General features: G+C 38.4%; 1 protein-coding gene across 1 annotated transcript in view; it reads right to left on the bottom strand.

The window, feature by feature from the left end:
- RPAP2 (RNA polymerase II associated protein 2) overlaps nt 1-18,492 on the bottom strand; it is a 36,414-nt gene extending 17,922 nt beyond the window's left edge. The window contains exons 1-11 of the mRNA XM_066325206.1: nt 18,406-18,492; nt 17,502-17,547; nt 16,692-16,806; nt 15,908-16,006; nt 14,803-14,868; nt 13,529-13,617; nt 11,300-11,335; nt 9,515-10,439; nt 9,097-9,191; nt 7,301-7,381; nt 1,085-1,153 (exon numbers count right to left, since the gene is read on the bottom strand). Of these exons, the coding sequence (XP_066181303.1) occupies nt 1,085-1,153; nt 7,301-7,381; nt 9,097-9,191; nt 9,515-10,439; nt 11,300-11,335; nt 13,529-13,617; nt 14,803-14,868; nt 15,908-16,006; nt 16,692-16,806; nt 17,502-17,547; nt 18,406-18,454 (1,670 nt within the window). The 5' untranslated portion in view covers nt 18,455-18,492. The remainder of the gene's footprint in view (nt 1-1,084; nt 1,154-7,300; nt 7,382-9,096; nt 9,192-9,514; nt 10,440-11,299; nt 11,336-13,528; nt 13,618-14,802; nt 14,869-15,907; nt 16,007-16,691; nt 16,807-17,501; nt 17,548-18,405) is intronic.
- Nucleotides 18,493-18,635: the final 143 nt, after the last annotated feature.

The raw sequence follows: 18,635 nt of genomic DNA, 5'->3' as shown, positions 1-18,635 counted from the left end.
TGCCATGAGGCTGGCCCACAATACTTCCTGACCTGTGAATGTGTGTAAGTACCTTTCTGTCCTACAGGCTCCAGTGACCCAGGAAGCCCAAAAGAAGCAGCAGCAGCAGCAGCACAGTAATGAACAGACTCCAGAATAAAGATTTTTGCCATCTCGTAATTCAAGCTCAAGACATACAAAGAATGGTTGATGGTTTAACCCTAATGGAATGCAGAGCCTGACACTGTGAAACCGCCAGTGATTTCTTCAACATTTAACATTAGTTCACCTTTTAATACAAATTTGTGTCTGTTTAACAGGGTGCAAAGTGTGTCTCTAACTTCGGAAATGCGTATGAATTTGCAAAATACAAAATAAGCAACTCATTGATGCATATGAATACCGCTGTTATAGATCATGCTTCTGTGTAGAAGTTTACTGAAAGACACATTACTGAACTTTACTGAAAGCTTCCCATTAAGGAAATCACTGTAAAGAGGACTGTAGGCACTGTAGCATTGTAATGTTAACCAACAAAGCTAATCCTCATAAAAATAAAATACTAGGTCCCAGTATTCCTCAGGAGGAATTCTCCTGCTAAAAGAGATTTCCCCTATAAAATAAGTTTGCTAGAATATTTATACCTATTTAGAAGCACACATATCTTTATAATTTTAATCACAGAAGTGAAACCTTTTAAGAAATTAGAAGCAAAATGAGAAATGAAAAGCCTAACAGTTATGCCAAATCCAAATAATGCAATATACATGTAATTTTGTCTTAATGTCAAAAAGAGGAAGAATGTATGTCAGCAGCAAATGGAAGAGAGTGAATTATACTCCTACTTCATCCTGCAAGGCCTCTTTAAAACCCCTAAAGCATAGCTTTTCTTTTTTAACATAAATTTGTCCATTGATAACATTTGATGCAAGGGGAACAATTCTGTTTTGTCAAGAAAATTTCATTCATTTGCTTGAAAGAAGTATTTCTGTTGATTCCACAGTCAGTTCCATGTAATCTTTCTTTTACCTCAAAATTACATTTTGTTCCAATAGGCTAACAAGACAGTTGCACATAATAATATTTGACATTTAAGGGTACTTACACAGATAACAAAACAATAGCAATGAGAGTCCATTCAGGCATTTTGTGAATAATATTTCTGTTTGTTAACCTGAAAAATAATTTAAAAAAGATCAGTACATTTCAGAGTAAAAGTAAGCAGAATTTAACAGCTGAATTTTAGGTCTATCATTAATACACTGAGTTATAAAGACATAATTACAGCTGTATCTGAGAAATTCACCAGCTCTCAAGCTTCTGTCATCCTCTAATGGAGGAACTGCAGAATTTCCAATATCCCCTTTTTGATATGAAAGTGGGATGTGGAAGACTGAACAGAAGCTATTTCTTTGAAGTTGCTCACAAATAGTCCTGGCTGCTGTGAGGGACCAGGTCTCACTCACACCCACTGGGAAATTCTCCAGAACTGCACAGGAATTTCTGAAAAGATGGACCTTCTTATTCTTACACTTAGTTTCCCTCCTGCTGGCTTCAGATCCAGATTTGCTGTAAAAGCTGATGTGGACACAGACTGAGTGTTATAAGGTGGCAGTGACAATCCTCTGATGAGTCTTGTTTTTAAAATGGAAATACAGAATTCTAACTTATGCAGTGGGAGCCAGAGCAAGTATAAGAGCCATATAAATATAAATGAAGTGTGAATAAAGAACCACATGGGTGTTCAACTAAAGTGCTGCTGCACTGAATATCAGCTGACCCCTTCAGCTGAACTGACTAAAAAACCAGATCTGCTTTAAGTCAAGTACTAATCTGTGTTAGAACAATTCATCTGTGAATTGCTGTCTCAATTTAGCAAAGACCCTTGGTGCTCAAAACAAGCAATTTCATGGAAAAGTCACAGTCAAAAACGAAGCTGTGGCTATGCAGGCACCCAAAAGAGCCAGCAGAATTAATTGTATTCAGAAAGATGGCACCATCCAACAGATAAATTGACGGGCAAGTGCCTCCCTATGCTTGCTTCCTTCTTGCTTTCAGTTTCCCTTCCATGACCTCTTACAAATTCAGAATGAAGATACCCTGTCACTCATACCCACTCCTACAGGCACTGGTGAAGATAGTTCATTTTCAGTAAGCTCCTATCTGGCAACAAATTCAAATCCAAGGTTTTCTTCCTCAGTAAGATTACTTAAAAAAAAGAAATTACTTTGGGCAAGTATATAGTTACCCCCAAAAAAACCAAAGAAAGGCTAATATTTGAGAAAGCAGAAGTATTTGTACTTGTCATAGTTAAAATTCAAATTCTGATAATTCCCCAAAATTATTTTCAAATGGTCATTAAAAATGTAGTTATCAGTAAGATCTTTTATAGTATTTGTTTGCATTTCTCTATTTCAGAAAGGTATTAAAAATTAATAAAATACATTTGTAATGATCATAGCAATATTATCCCATTTTTCTCCTCAAATCTCCAAGTCTTCAAACCAAAATGAGATACTGAAGCAGTAATTACTCAAGTAGTGTCTCAACAATCTCAGTTTTGCTCAATTATGAAAGGAAAAACAATGTTTTGCACTACATACACAGGAACTGTCACATCAAACCAGAACCAACAGTTCTGGCAAATACTGATTATATTTGTTATTAAAAGGTTCACTTGAGCAATTATTATTTGAAATAGCTAATGATTTAGCTGGCAACAAAGTTTGTGCCTGGTAAACTGTTACATTTTTCTGGCTACAAAATAAGAGACAAAACAAAGGCTGAACATCTTGACTCAATACTGATGACAGTGATAAACACTACCAAGAAATGCCTGATGGAATCATCTTGACAGGCAATTCATATGTAACATTCCAGTTAATCTGTTATGATGAGACACAATGAAAGAGACAGCTCGGAGCCACCTGGGGAAACTCTGTCAAATAGAGAAAGTAGCTTTATTTCAATGCTTTACAAGGAGTTATTATTGATTAGAGCACAGGAAGGTGTCATTCTTGTACACAAACTGAGAGATGCAGTTATTTGTGTCAATTAACTCTTATTCAATGTTAGTATTGATTGGCAAGGTCTGAACACTAGTCATTGCCATCAATATGCTATTTCTGAAGGAGGTAGTCAAAAGACACAGATAACCAGCAGGACAGAGCAGTATGGATCTGCTGATGTACTACAGTCACTGCACTGCATGAACAGTCAGGTTCTGCAACTGAGTAACCTCTCAGTACAACACCTGTCCTAAAACACTTGTGCAGGTGGAAAAAAAAATTTCAGAGAGATCAGAGTAAAGCAAGCAACCTACAGGTGTAAAGCCTTAAATAATAAAGAGCAGTGGAAGGGCAGTCACTTTCAAACAAGCTCTGCGTCAACACCAAGTCCTCTGAAGAGCAAAGCTTTCAGAAAACAGGGAACTACAGGGCCTCTGTAAAAATGGTTCAATAATTTTTTGTCTTCCTGCTAGCCAAAAGTTACTTCAGAACAATCCATGAAAGAGGTCACTAGATTTCTGTCCAAAAAATAGAATGTGGAAATGTTAAAGCTGTACAAACTGTACAAAACTTTGTGTGATTTGAGTTTTGCAGCGAAATCTTTTCTGTTAAAGAGTTTGGCCAAATTCTCCCTCACCAACCTGGAGAAAGAAAACAACATGCGACTTCCCAAAACGGGATGTGCCCACCTTCTTGGCTTGTGTAGGTCAGGATACACAAGCCAGGAGTGCTGGATGATCCCAAATAGCTGTGTTTGTTGCTTAGCTGCTGGTTTGTGGGTCTTGTGGTTCTCTCCAGCAAGACAAACTGCAGCCACCCAGCAGGAGCCACGTGGTTTCCACACTCTGTCAGGGAGCCTGACTGAGCACATGAATTCAAGAGGCAGATGCTTCCAGGATAAAGGACTAAAGACTAAGATGCATAAAAATTCCATTTCAAATGACCTCCTGATAATTGACTAATGCCCAGCCTGCAAAGCAAGGGAACTCCAATAGGGAAATTGCAGGAATCCAGAGTAAATAAAAAAAGTAAACCCAGCATCTTTGCAAATGCAGCAGCCTTTCCTTCCTACATCCAGATTCCCAGGTTTGGGCATGTATAACTGCAGTTCAAGAATCTGCCCATTCCGCAAATCAGGAAACTGACTTCATGGGATTGTTTGCAGGATGCAAAGTTGTGACTTGAGGGGACCTCAGCCACAACTGTATTCTTTCCAAAAAATACACCTGTATTTTTTCCAAAACTTGCACTAAGATGAGTGAAGTTTAACAAACACAGGGCAGCATAGGCAAATAGTGAAGTATATATATTGTTTTTCTTTAGGTTTCAACTAGGTCAATTCAACTATAAAAAGACAGTTTTTCTACCTCATGGAAAACAGCAATATATTTACATTCTGTAATATAATTTCATTTGATGACAAGCAGCAAAAATAAGTTACTATTTAACTTTAGGCTTTGAGAGAAGCTTAATTACTTGAGAAAAAGTCATTAACATCCTGATACTCCCCTATTTCCACACAGAACTTTGTTTATAACCAAGTACTACTGATTGACATGAAACCCAGAACTTAAAATTCCACTGAACAAGGGTAACAGGTAAAATAGGTATTAATAAATGTATATACCAGATAACATATATTCATGATACATACTTAAAAGCTAAAAGACTGTCTTGGACACATGATAAAACCAAGTTGTAACATGAAGTCTTGAACACATCTCATGTCTGATTCATTCATAGAGTTCAATGTCAATGATAAGCTCCATAATGGGAATTAAAATACTTGCAACCACAAAATACAGATGGGATCCTATTTTCAAAGCAAAGTATTATGCCTTAAAGAAACCCAACCATACATTCAAAATCATTTATCCCCAATTTATATATAAGAAGCTGATTTTCTCTTCATCTTTTAACAAAGTGCCCTTACACACTCTGGAGAATTATTTGACATCTCAGTTTTCGTAACAAAAGCTTACAGGCACTGAGGGACTTTGTTTGGGAAGAGCTCTAACCATTCTAAAATGTCTCTTGAGATCTCTCTAGTGTGTTTCTTAGCAGTGGTGATTGAATAAAATGCTGCCCAAAGGAGGCTGAACTGCAAGTGTTCCTTTAAAAACCAATGGAGCTGAAAATCGTTGTTGCTTAGTTCACCACATGCTCTTTTACCCTTCTTCAGCTAAGCTCTACTACAGCCATGTGTTTTATCTACTACCCTCTCTGGCAAGCTCTTCAGCCTGAAACATCTTCAGTACAAAAAGCAGGAAAGACCACGAGCATTTATCAGTGCTCCTCCATCGTCATTAAGCATTTGAACCACATTAACTAAGAAAGTAACATTTGAATTTCTATATCCTGTAAATACAAATGCTGTTTAAAATTTATCTGAAGTCTCCCTGTAAAGCATTCAAATCCAAACTTAAGAGACTATTAATATTAAATAAACCTACATACCAAACTGGGGATTCAAGTCTATGCCTTCATCTTAATATCCATGAACTAGCTCTTGTGTGCCAACAGCCCTTCCACATCAGTAACTCAAGACAGAAAAAGGGCCCAAAGGTTTTTATTGCTTCTCTATTTCCTGCATTTTTGTATTATTTTGCTATCAGTGACTACAAAACTCCAGTTATTTTGAGATATTAATTATATTAAGGCTTTTAAAGTTCTTGTTTAGTGCCCACAATTGTCTTTAACCACCCCTCACCCAGAATCCTAAATTTCTAAGCAGCTGATCTGGAATCTTCACAGTGAGAGAACTCCAAGAAGTTGCTACCATTACCTTCAACTTACTGCCTAACAAAAAAGACAAAAAATAAACTCAGATAGTGTTATCTAAGAGATCAAACAGATTAGGGGAGACCTTTAAATTAAGATGAATTACTGCTACTTGAACCAGGTATTGGGTTAAAATCGAAATAAACTGGATTTGGTTCTATTCTGTAAACCCACAAGTGTGTGTGTATATACATATATATACATGTATGTGTTTTACAGATCTATTTTGGTTTCGAGTCTCATTTGCTATAAACCACTGAAGACTATATTCATGCCCCATCGTCTTTCAATAGGAAAAGTTACTTAAAATAGAAGCTCTGTTTTTGAGAACCTCCAGGCCTTCTTAGATAATCAATCATAAAAAAGTAGTTTGAAAGACACCAAATGTAGTTTCTCCAGTTTTATCAATCCATAAACTAAAGTGACTATTAAGCATTTAAACTACAGAGCAACAAAACTGTTTTAAGACAGAAAGATCTTACTCAAGCAATAGGTATCTATACACTGTATACAAAAATAATTTCACTTCAGTGGTGTTGTTAAAAGGTGATTCAGAAATTAAAAGACCACAATCACAGAATCAAATTCAAATAGTATGATGTTTTTATTTAAGAGAGATCATGCACAGAGTTACCAGAAAGAAAGAGAGAATCTTCCACAGTAAGAAATCTTGCAGAGACAGCTGTGTTTTAGTAGCATCCTTCCAGACATGGGATAAATCATAAGGAATTGGGCAGAGCTGGGTTTCTACTCACTACAGTCTAGATTCCTTGTGGCAAATGCAACATGAGTAAGTTTTGGAAAATTAACATGTAAATGCAGAAGGAGGATGTGTGAAGGACATCAATTTCAAGAGTGACAATGTACATACAGTTAGCAACTTCTGTTGCTCTTTTTTTGACAATACTTGAGGATGCAGGATACAATCTAGGTCCAGGTTATGAGAGTTGTCTCCCAAAGAAAACCTAAAAATGTTCAGAGAAGTGACCATTCTGTTTTCCCTCCTTTATCTCACTGTTTCCAAATACTGTTGTTAGTCCTACTGACTGAAGAAGCAGCTTCACCTGTGGTGATATAAATGCCCACTAGATCTATTTCCCTTTTAAATCAGGAACAAGACAGATCCAACTGACTGACTCTAGAAGTTAGTGGTAAAAATTATTAATTAGATTAAAACCATTTAGCCCAGCTGCAGGGAGCCAGAGCAAAAGAAAGGGACAGATCTCAGAAACTCATGCTTAATAGGAGGTGACGAGGTAGCAGAACCTTTAAAAGACTCACCAGCATCCTCCAGAGACCACTGGCCTAGTTTTAAAAAATCTACAAATACTCCTGGTGACCTAGCCACTGTCAGGAGCAGGCAGAGGGCTGACTTGTCAGTCCACAGGGAATGTGACATTACCTACATGAACACACAGCTAGGGAAGGGCAGATCTGCAATAGGGCCCTCTCTGTGCCCAAATCACAAATCATTCAACAGCATGTTTAATTGATCCATTTATAAGAATCTCTAAGTGAAGACCAATACTCACCGGAAAGTTTTGACCAGATTTTTTAGCTCTGTGTAAACATCATTTGAAGCAATCTGAAGAGGGCCCAAAACTGCAGATAATCTAGAAGGCAAAAGACACCAGTCAATATACATTTTCCTTTCTTTCTCAGTTTTTCTCAAGTAGGACTTCCACCAAAGCTTATCAAAGTCAGTAAAAAGGAAAAGAGATTGACTTTTGTGCAGCAGATCAGGCCTGTAGTTTTTCTTTCAGCTCTCTCTGTGCGCTGTTTGGGCCAACATCTTCACAACTGCTTGTTTTTAAAAATAAGAAGCTCTAGTTCAGGGTGAATGTGAAGCTTAAATATAGTTCTTTGTACATATACTTACTAATTTCACCTTTCAGTCCTGAAAAAATATCCTTGCAATTATGAGAACTACAGGCCTTATAAATTTTTTGAAGGTTTATATTTACTTGGCTCAAAAATAACAATACAAAAGGAAACTGCATGTCTAAATGAGGTATTCACACATAGTATACCTGCTAACCTCAGACTCACACAGATGCAACAGAAATGTCAGTCCACTGTGAGCTTGATAGTTGAAATCCAGATGATAGTTATCAGAAAATTTCAAAAGAGAGAAAAAAACAGGTGTCCTCCTTACTTATCAGATAGACCACAAAACCTGCACGTACTCTTTAACTAGTTGTCAGGATTCTCAGATGATGGAAATAACATCCTTGTTTTTCACATTTAGGATTAAACTTTTGCCTCTATTTATTTGTTTAATAGTTAAAATTCTCTGGAATTTGAATATCCAGTGATTTGCACTTATATGCACATAACACGTAGTGCATCAGTGTTCTGGAAGACTGCGTGTTTTACAAAAACCGAACACGGGACTCATGATGCTGGGCATATTCACTGCTTTATCACAATGAAAATTATCTCGATTGTGACATGACAACTGCATCAGCTCAGGAAATTTAAAACAATTGACACTTACAAACAAGACATTTGGGGGATGGTTTGATTCTGTATTTGTGGCTATCCACACATAGAGCAGATAGAGAAAAACAGAAAGGATTTTCTTTTTGTTTTGGCAGGGATGGGGAGGTTAGTTGTGAGGTTTTTAAGTTAAAAAAAACCACCAGCTTCTGCAAAACCTAGTTTGGTTGGGCAACACAAATTACAATGACAGGAAAGTAAATACCCCTACCAAAACCCGAAAGAATCATGACCTTCAAACACTCATTTATCTGCACTGCCTTGACAAGGAGAGTGTTTTCCATGTCCTCCCATCTCTGACAATTTAATAATTCTAACAGCTACATCAGAAATGCCTTAATTTCTTTTGTGTATGTGTGTGTAAAACCCTTTTATGTATGTAAAGAAGGTCTGATGTTTGGAAAGTTCTAAGATCCAATTCTGAGGGCCTTTAGTGATTGTAGCTAGGGGCATACTGATACCAGCCATCCACACATACATTAGATCTTCCAAAGAGAGAGTTTCTATGTTTAAACAAAGATTTGTTTACAAGTAACATTATGCTTAATGTACAAGACAAATATTTGCACTCCTCTCAATCAATTCCAAGTTCTTCAGTTCAAACTTAAGCAGTTGGTACCTAAAGACTGTGCAAACTGACACCTGCAACTGTACTACAGCTGACTGTTGCAGAAATAAGTAAGTCCTCTAGGGCATAATGGGCTTGAGTTATGGCCAGAGTCACCTAGAAATAGCCAGGCCCATCCTTGGACAGTGTATTTGTTACTTAAAGCAATGATGAATGAGCACCAACTTCACACTGACGTTCACCAAAGTAAAGGCTACTTACGCTTTTCTCAGTTTTTCAAGGACGATTCGCTTCCTAATCTGCATTTGTGCATTTGAATCAACAAGTGGGAAGGTGAAATCTTCCTGTTGATCATCCTGTATTAGACAAGAAACTTTAACAGGCATAACTTAAGTGTTTAATTAAAGTCAGTACATCAAAGAAGTCACAGATAATCAATAAATATTTAAGCATTAAATAGCTCTAATATCTGAATAAAAAAACCCAAACAAACCCCAAACTACTTTTATACATGCAGACACTTCCATAATCTGATTCAACATACAGTATGCAGCTACTGGAATTTTCTCTTTCTCCACGTGAGATACTTATCCACTTAGGATAGCAGAAACAAAGTGCTGTTCTTTGAAGGTCTATTCCAGCTTCATACAACCTCCACACTGTTCCACCAGACACTTACTTTGCCTTTGCTTGGACATTCCCCTCCTTGTGCTTGTGTCACTGCCTCTTCAGCCAAGATGCACCTTCCTTTATAGAACTCTTTGACTCGAAGTTCTAGGAACTCTGTTTCTTCTTTTAACTTTTCATAACTAGGCACAGGCTTAACTATTCCACCTGAGCTTGTGAAAGGCAAAGAGTAGTTCAAACTGTTTTCAGACTCCCCTACAGCAACAGTGTCGAGATCATCAGCTGTATCTAAGTCATCTTCATCAAGTTCTTCAGTCTCCTGGTTGACAGATGCTATGCACTCTGATGAGCACAAAGAAGTATAGTTAGGGCCATGGAGAAATTTTAAAGTTTCCTCAGTTCTCCATTCCATAAGTGTCTGCCTAAGCACTTCCAGTAAACTGCCTTTGGAATTAACTGGATGCCTTAGTTCAGGGGTTTTATGTTCTGTTGAGTTAGCTAGTGCTCTTTTCAGATGTTCTGCTCCTCTTTTGCTCACACCTAGAAAAACTATCTGTGATCCAAAGATGTCTGAAGCACTTGATTTCCCAGGAGCAGTATTGTTTGAAGGTGGTGCAGTTACTTCATTATGAACAGAGCAAGCATCTCCTCCTTCCTGAGTGTCTAATTTACAATGAGAGAATTGTTCAGTAGCTTCTACCACATCTGCATCTTCACTTTTAGGGCTGGCATGAACTTTCTGAGCACGTTTCTTTTTGAGGATGCTTTTTCTGTGCAATTGCTGTGCAAAACTGGCTGAACTTGACTGACTTCCTGGTAGGACAGAAGAAATAAATCCTTGTTCAGTATCAGTACTGCTGTCACTGGCTGTGTCATGAGAACCAGATTCACATGGATCTGAAGATATCCTAGGATTTTCAATCTCAGATGCTTTAATTACTTCATCACGTAGTTTCACCTCTTCTCCAGACTGTCCACTACAACAGAAAACACAAATCATCAGGGAAATAACAAATGGCTTTTACCTGCAATAGCTTTTCTTTCTCATGTAAGAACGATAAACAAAGCATTTTCCTCCTTATAGCAGAAGTGTAATTTTTTGCTTAAAGAATCATAAGTGCTCTTCTAAAAGTCTTCTTGAAACTCTAAGAGTTGTAATATTCTACAATCAAAATGACAAGTACAGAGAATATTTAGAGAAGTGAGTTCTTGACTGATTATTGGTAGTTAGGAAAGAACAATATAAACAAGATACTGTTAAAGACAGCAGTACAGTGTCAGACTTAGCATCATGAGTAGTGCATTCTAAAATGAAGACAGGCATGCTAACATTAATAGGAACATAGCACCCCCCAATCAGGGGGACAGCTGAGTTGTTTCAGCATATGTAAGTTTGCCACCTAATGGCAATGCATTGCAAAAGAAAACAAACAAAGCTGCACAATACACAGTGAAGTACAGTGAGATGACAGAGTAGTGTGATTTCATTTTGCCTGATATAGATCTTTTAGATTATGAAGTACAGAAGCTGTCATCATATATAATTGGCACCATTTTCTTTATAAAGAATAGATGGCATAAAATACTCAAAGTACAAACAGTGTATTTGTTTTAGATTTCAACAGGCTCAATTAAGACACACAATCCAAGAGCAGCTGTACACTAAATCATACACATCAAATATGCTGGGTTAGAATCACAAAAAAGCCCCAACGTTTGCACAGTCTACTAAGGTCTTTTTTATAACACAACAAATCAAAGATTCCCTCTTCATCTGCTATGATGCTAAAATTTCTAGCTATAGGTGCACCTAACAAAGAAGAATTGTTCATAGTACCTCCGTCCCTCCTTCAGCAGCTCTATGTCTGGTGGTCTGGAAAAAGAAAACAAAATGAACATTTTCCTGTAAAATCTATTCTCTTGAAATACACATAAATACAAAAATAGTTGAGTCTGGAAGGGATATCTGAGGATCTTCTAGTCCAACACCCTCTGTTCAAAGCAAGGCTAACAAGAGCAGGTTTGTGCAAGTGTTCAGGGGGTGTGACTCGTGTCAGCAGTATAATGCTGTTACAGTGAACAGAATTTAACCCAGTCACCAAGTCTCACACAGGTTTGTCAGAAAGGACCTCTGCAAGGCTCTAGTCTGATCTGCTTGAAATGCAACTGTCACCAGCCCTAGGTTAGGTCAGCCACAGATTCATGAAGTTTAAATCTTGAAAACCTCCAAAGATGGAAATTTCAAAGCATTGCTGAGTACCCTGTTTCATTCCACCATAACCTTAGTACAGTATTTTTTCAAATGTCTAACCTTAACCACTCATGCGATTATCTGTGGACATCAACCAAGAATAGTTTGGCTCTGTAATCCTTCTAAGTTTTCTCAGCTGCTTTCAGATCACCCTTTGGTCTCTTCTTCAAACAACTGAACATACCAAGATCCTCCTAGGTCATAAGGCTCCTGTAGTAAAGACAATCCTGGGCTATTTATAGGAAAATGTTCCAATAATGTCAAAATATAAATATTCAGAATATTTTCTAGTAATCTTAAATTTTACTTGGTTAAAAATTAGGCTATCAAGTTATATTTTTTTAAGAAATTGATTTTCAAATTTTTCCAGAAACTAAAAATATTACTAAACAAATTCTGATGAGCTTATTTCCAAAGCTCTACTTGCAATTAATTTACTTCAATTCAGTTATGAGGCAGCATCACAGTCCTATTCCTCTTATCCAATACCAAATGTTAAAAATCTCATGTATTCTATGACAGGGAGAAAACCTTTTAAACAGGCACTAAATGCAGGTCAGTGTGCTAACACCCTTCAATACGCAAAAGACCTTGCAGGAAAGCTACACCACTCATATCAATAAACTAAAGATGATAACATAGAATGATTTAAATTATTAGGTCCATATAACTCTTCTTTGGAGTTTTAAGTGGAGGTTATAGTCTTTTCTGTCAGAGGAATTTCAGTTATTCTAGTGTCACTGTGTATTGGTGTGTGCACATGTATGTGGTTGTGCAGAGGTGTAGCTAGCCAAGAACTATCTGGGAGTTTCTTTGTTTGTTTGTTGAAAATACCCCCTCTCCACCAGAACAAATAATTACTGTATCAGGCATAACAGAACTATACACTTTTGATATGATGAGTAAAAGGAAATTTTAGAAATGCTTTTCTTAAAGACAGCAACACAATACCTCAAAATCACTGAAAAACCTAAACGTTTAATGAAGAGTCTAGTTTTACCTACTAGAATACCTCAGATCTGATTAAGTTGCTCTAAAGCTCTTCTCTCATTGATCATATATTTTATAAGACACATATAAACATATATTTCATAAGACACTGCAGCTAGTTTCTTTTGTTGAAAACCAGGAGACTGTGAGAAGTGGTGTCTTGGAGAATGAAAGCTGAGTAAATTTGCTGAACATTCTCTATGCAAGTCTTTATTGTTCAACAGTGACACCCATTGGCTCCACTCATTATTTGCAAGCCTGCACTCATTATTTCCAAAGCTGGGAAACCGGGCTGCATACACTGTTCCAAAATGTGTATTGTAGGAAGAACCAGAATTGAGCAATCAGACATTTAGATTGGATGAACAACCTCTTTCCTCTTCATGTTATAGACTGCTTTCAGATGCAAGCATTCACTGTCTAAGCTTAAGATCAATGCCAAGTCCTGTGCTAAAATTAGAAAATCTCTTGTAACAGAGTAAGATTATTTCTTCCTGTACATTATACCGTTTGTGAAAATTCAGTACTAGTCAGTCCATTTTAAAGTTAAGGCGAGTTATCTGTTATTTCTGACTAGTCTGCCCTCTAAACTAACATGATCATGTGTGCTAAGTAGATGTGAGTAGCACTGAACCATGTCAATTACTGTAATCCATACAGCTACAACACTTTTAAAACAAACATCATGCTAAACCAACATGTTAATATCAGCTACCTGTGCTGCAGAAATCATTCTGATGTGCTGCAGCTACGTAATTACCACTGCGGATACACAGAGAGATAATATTCTCAAAAGGTGCAGGGAATGTATAAGATTATACTTACTTTTCTTCCTCTCTCATCCACACTGGACTTTTGGAAATTTGAGCTTCGAAATATTTAGATGCTCTATAGCAAAAGTTGCTGCAAAAGCACTGGCAATGAGAGAAAGCAAGAACACAAGGCTAAGGCCAACTTTAATACACAGAAAGGTACAAAAGTATTTGCCTTTAATGCTTATAAAATTAAGTACCAATACATGTTTCTTTTCAAGCCTATAGCCAGATTTTTAGTTCACCTGAGAAACCCAACCTATCAAATAATCTATCCCATTCTGCACAAGCTACATTTAGCTGCTTCTTTCTTCCCCATTTTTCTGCTTTCTGCACTTTAATTACACTTTGCTGAGAAGCAAATCAGTGTTGGAGTCTATATGACAATAATTTTACAAAAACCCCAACCAACCAAACGGTTTAAAGAGCAACCCGTAACCCAGTATGCTGTTCATACAGTTTGGAAGACATACTATAAAATTCAGATGGTTAATAGTGAAAATTTTGGTTAGTAACAGAACCTGGTATTTTGGAATACTTGGAACATCACCAAGAAATCTGTGGCATCTTTGAAAAATTTATTTGCAAACTTGCATCACAAGGGAAGAAGACAAAGCATCCCACTTCTTGTGGGAGTCTTGCCTGATTGCTCAAGAAAGCAATTCCTAAAACTTTGTGTGTCCCAGAGTTTTTGTCAAAGGAAAGGAATGCATACTAATGACACTGAAGAAATTTGTTCTGTAACAGGAAACATTTATCTTACAATTTAGTGTCTAAGCACCTGTAGGTGACTGTGTATCCTGTGAACTGGCAAAGATGACTTTTAAGCAACCACGTGTGAATATGCTTCCAGAAAGAAACATTTTGTGAAGAGTTAGGTTTTACATTGAAAAGACCTCAAAAAAGAAACCTAAATGTTCCCCAAAAAACAACACTAAGGAATATATAAGATGTAACTGGTACTACATTACTGCAAACTTCAGTGATTGAAAAAGATGTGCACTTTGACCCTACTAAAATTCACTGACTATGCTGGAGCAAAATAAAGAATACTTCCTCATAAATGCCTTTAACAGATCAGCTATGCCACATTCAAACAGCTATCCAAGTAAAACTTTCCTTGTTCAAATGGTTCACGTTTTCCATGCTCAAAGTTTGTGAAAACTATTTTCATAAGGATCCCAGACATATTTGCCTCTGAATCAAGCCACTATATGAATGCTGCTACAAAATGCAATTTTGATGTCGCCATTAGACACACCCCAGAAATACAACTTGTTACCATACCTTTCTTTCAGTGATATCATAAACTCTGTTCGTTTTTGTTGAAATTCTATACTTCTGCTTTGGCACCTAAAACAACATACTTTTCATCAGCAAGACTGTCAATTCCATCGTGGCTACACAGAAAACTTCATTCTTAATTCACATATTTGGGTATGTGCAATATATTCTATTTAAGTGAATTGCATCCTACAACCACCTCTTCTCTCAATTCTTCTGATGTTGCCCTTTCTCAGATGTAAGAATGGCAATTCATCTTTAGTCATATACATCTCATTAATCATTAAAAGGCAGCTCCATAGCTATAAGAAAACCAGTGCTGAACAAAAAGCAATGGAACTACCATGGCAGAAGCTTTTCTCATGTGTAAGCGTTGAGCAATTACGGACAGTCCTTCCTTAATCCAGATCTATTTATATGTGTGTGAGACTGTACTGTCAGACCCCCACCACTACCCAGACAAACCCAGAGGAACTTATGTAAAGTGTAACAGTTCTGAAATGAACATATGTGCAAATATATGAAGCCCAAAATCATAAACGTGACTAGATTGTTTTCAGATAATCATGTGCAGCACTGGTATTACATCACAGGTTATCTAACTGACCTCAGAGTTCTGCTTAAGCTCTCATGCATCACACCTCAACTGGGGTAACTCCTCTTGACACAGCTGACATACACTTTCATAACAGATAAATATTCATTCACATAATAATACCCCTGCATTGTATTGTCCTTTCACTTCAGTCCTTCTCACAGACATCTGTTGCTACGCTGACAGAAGAATAAGATTTCAAAGCTTTTTCATTCACAAAGGAAGGCCATGAAGCCACAACTCATTCATCTTTATCACTGTCAAAACAAATGCACAGACTGTGATTCTGATCATACAGGAACTCATTCTGTCATACAATAACTGCTGTTTACTAATCAAATTTTACCTTTCACTTCAGAAGGACTACACTGAAATGGAATTACATAATGCCTGGCTTGTTACTTGGAAGTAATCTGTGCTTAATATTCTAAGTATAGAATTAAAAACAAATGCAAGAGAATAAAAATTGTGAAAAGATTCCTTTGATAACAGCATTAAGGAAAAGCAACTTACATTTTCCAGTTTGTTCTGACATAGAGGATAACCACACAGTTTGATGATAGACCGTTCATCAACAATGTCTTTGTAGTGAGATGGAGTAATACATTTTCCCTAAAATGACAAGAAAATAGTTCAACAACAGACACTAGAAAACTTGTCAGTTTTTGTACTCAAAACATCTCTTAAGCATATAAATATCTTAAATTTTATAGCAGTTATCAATTAAGTTTAATAAACTTAAAAAACATTGAGAACATACACATAGAAAAGGTAAAAGGGTAAACAGAGAAGGAAAACAGACATAGGCATTTATTTTCTATATATACAAGACCTTCATAATTTTGCCTCGTGTGGCACCCACTTCTGTAATTTTCCTCCATCTACATGTTTTGTACACCTGTTAATCAACCTATTTAGAATCTTAACATGAGAAATCCTCACACCATTCTAGCAAACCTCTGCTGCCAGATAACTGGTGCATTATAAAGACTTCGACTAAATGTACAGATGGTATGATGTAAACCTAAATTTTTACAACTCATCTGTGAGTCCCGAACCACAGAGGAATAAACAAAGGCTGTGATAAAAAAGTGAGGATTCATTACTGTACACAGTCCTGCAAAATTAGGGCATGTTTTCACTGCAGAACCCTTCAAAATATGGAAATTGTTATCAGAGTTGGTATAAGAAGGAATTAATGGTTTGGCTATTTTAAACTGCAGCAAAGTGTTCCAAAAACTTTAGAAAAAAGTACCACACCAAAATACAAAACAGTATAAAAACTTGCAATGCCTACACAATTTAGAAGGAACTCTTCTGTAATGTCCTCTTCCAGGAGCTGTTCAACAATAGACAATGCTTTTTTCTCACATTCAATTTTCTTTCTCAGTGCAGCCTCCAGAGCTGCCTTCCTGTAACAGAACAGACACTGAATGATAAAGAGGGCAGATTTCCATAAACAATTTTCCAATTGTATTTTTATCTTTTTTTCTGAAATACAGCTTTCATTTTTCTGCATCACACCATGCTGGCCAAAGGAACCAGTAACTGGACTAGCAAGTCTGTTATAACTACAAAGCCAACCAATATTTTATATTGGTTGGCTTTATTTGCTGGTCGAGGAAAGTATTTACTCTTACTGTATTGCAACACACTCCCCAAATTTTCTCACAAGAAGGAAATCCAGAACTGGCTGGACAAAGAACCTGGGACAATTTATGGAATGCTGTCAGGAAAAAAGGAACTGTGTAAGACATGAAGAATGGGAAGAAAAAAGAACTAGGACATGACTGAGTGTGAGGTTACAAAGTAAAGGAAGGAATAAAAGAAATATCACTTCTTAAGCGTTTTTTGATGTAAATAATTTTAAATAGCAGGTATGTAAAGAAGTAAGATAGCAAGAAGCAAGTACTACAGACTAAGGAAACACAAATTTGGATGTTAGATTACAGACTTTTAGTATATTACACAGCATTGATGCTGGTGATTTACTGAAGTTAGTTGCGGTACTCTGAGAAAGCAAAGCCTCTGCAACGCAGAGATTGCAATTTCAAAGTAAGGCAAAACAACACAAATAACAACACATACTGTTCCTCCGAAATCATACCTTTGAGCAGCATCTTCATTTTTCTGAGCAGCTGAATGCTTACTTCCTAGAAATTAAACATTCAAATATAGAAATTAGTGTACTTTCCTAACTGCAGAAGTGTTGGAACATGGAGAATACTAAAACCTCTAAACTGTAAGCACGATCAAGATAATTGCTTAGTAACTTGCTTTTGATAGCTGTGATTTTGCTTAGTAACTTGCTTTTGATAGCTGCTAAGCTGGTATTCAGCAACCAGTTAGACACACTTTTTAAAGTGTGAAAACAGGGCCAACTCTTCTCATACTCCCATTCACCATGTTCTGTATACGCCAAAAAGCTAAGGGAAAAAACAATTCGGACAATAATTTCGTGCCGCCACACCCCCCGTCCCTGGAGCCCAGCTTTACCCCGGCACCCCACAGCTGCCCCACCGCGGGGTTTGCTCCGGGCCAGGCCCAAGGCCGGCACCCTCACACAGAGCCGCTACTGCTGCCCTCGCTGCCCTGGCCCAGCTTCCGACACGGGGCCCCGGGCAGCCGCTTCCCTACGACGAGGGCACCAGGCGCGGGAGATACCGGGCTATTACCCTAGGAGGAACGCAGCGCTCTAGGAAGGGCACAGCGCTCCGACCAGGGCCACGGCCGCGGTCACAGCCCGTCTCCGACGCTCAGAGCGGGCCGGGGCTGGCCCCTCACAGTGTGAGGGGACGGCGGGTCCCGGCCTCGCCTCGCACGGCACTCCGCTCATCACGGCCCCGCACGCTGCCCGGCACAGGCCCACAGAGCCGGCCGTGCTCGGCCCGCCGCTCCCCTCGGCACGGCGGGTTGGGCGAGTCCGCCGCCGTGCCGGCCTGGGGGCACAGGAAGAGCCCAAAGCGCCAGGCGGGGGGGTGCAGTGCCGGCACGCGAATCCCGGCGCCCACCTGCGCGCCGCCGGCGGGACTTGCCCGTCCCGGCCGCCATCATCGCCATGGCCGCCGCTCCGCCCGCCGACCTCTCACCCGGGGCGGGGCCGCTGCCGAGAGGCGGCGGAGCCGAGCCGAGCCGGGGGGTTCGTCTGGTGCCGAGGTGAGCAGGTGAGGTGGTGCCGTGCCGCCGTGCCCTTGTGGTTTTTAATTCAGCCGTGTGTTACAGGCTGAGGCTGGCAGCTCCT

The sequence above is a fragment of the Sylvia atricapilla genome, chromosome 9 (assembly GCF_009819655.1).
Source record: "Sylvia atricapilla isolate bSylAtr1 chromosome 9, bSylAtr1.pri, whole genome shotgun sequence".
In the NCBI taxonomy this organism is placed as follows: domain Eukaryota; kingdom Metazoa; phylum Chordata; class Aves; order Passeriformes; family Sylviidae; genus Sylvia; species Sylvia atricapilla.
This window is presented reverse-complemented; position numbering and strand designations above follow the sequence as displayed.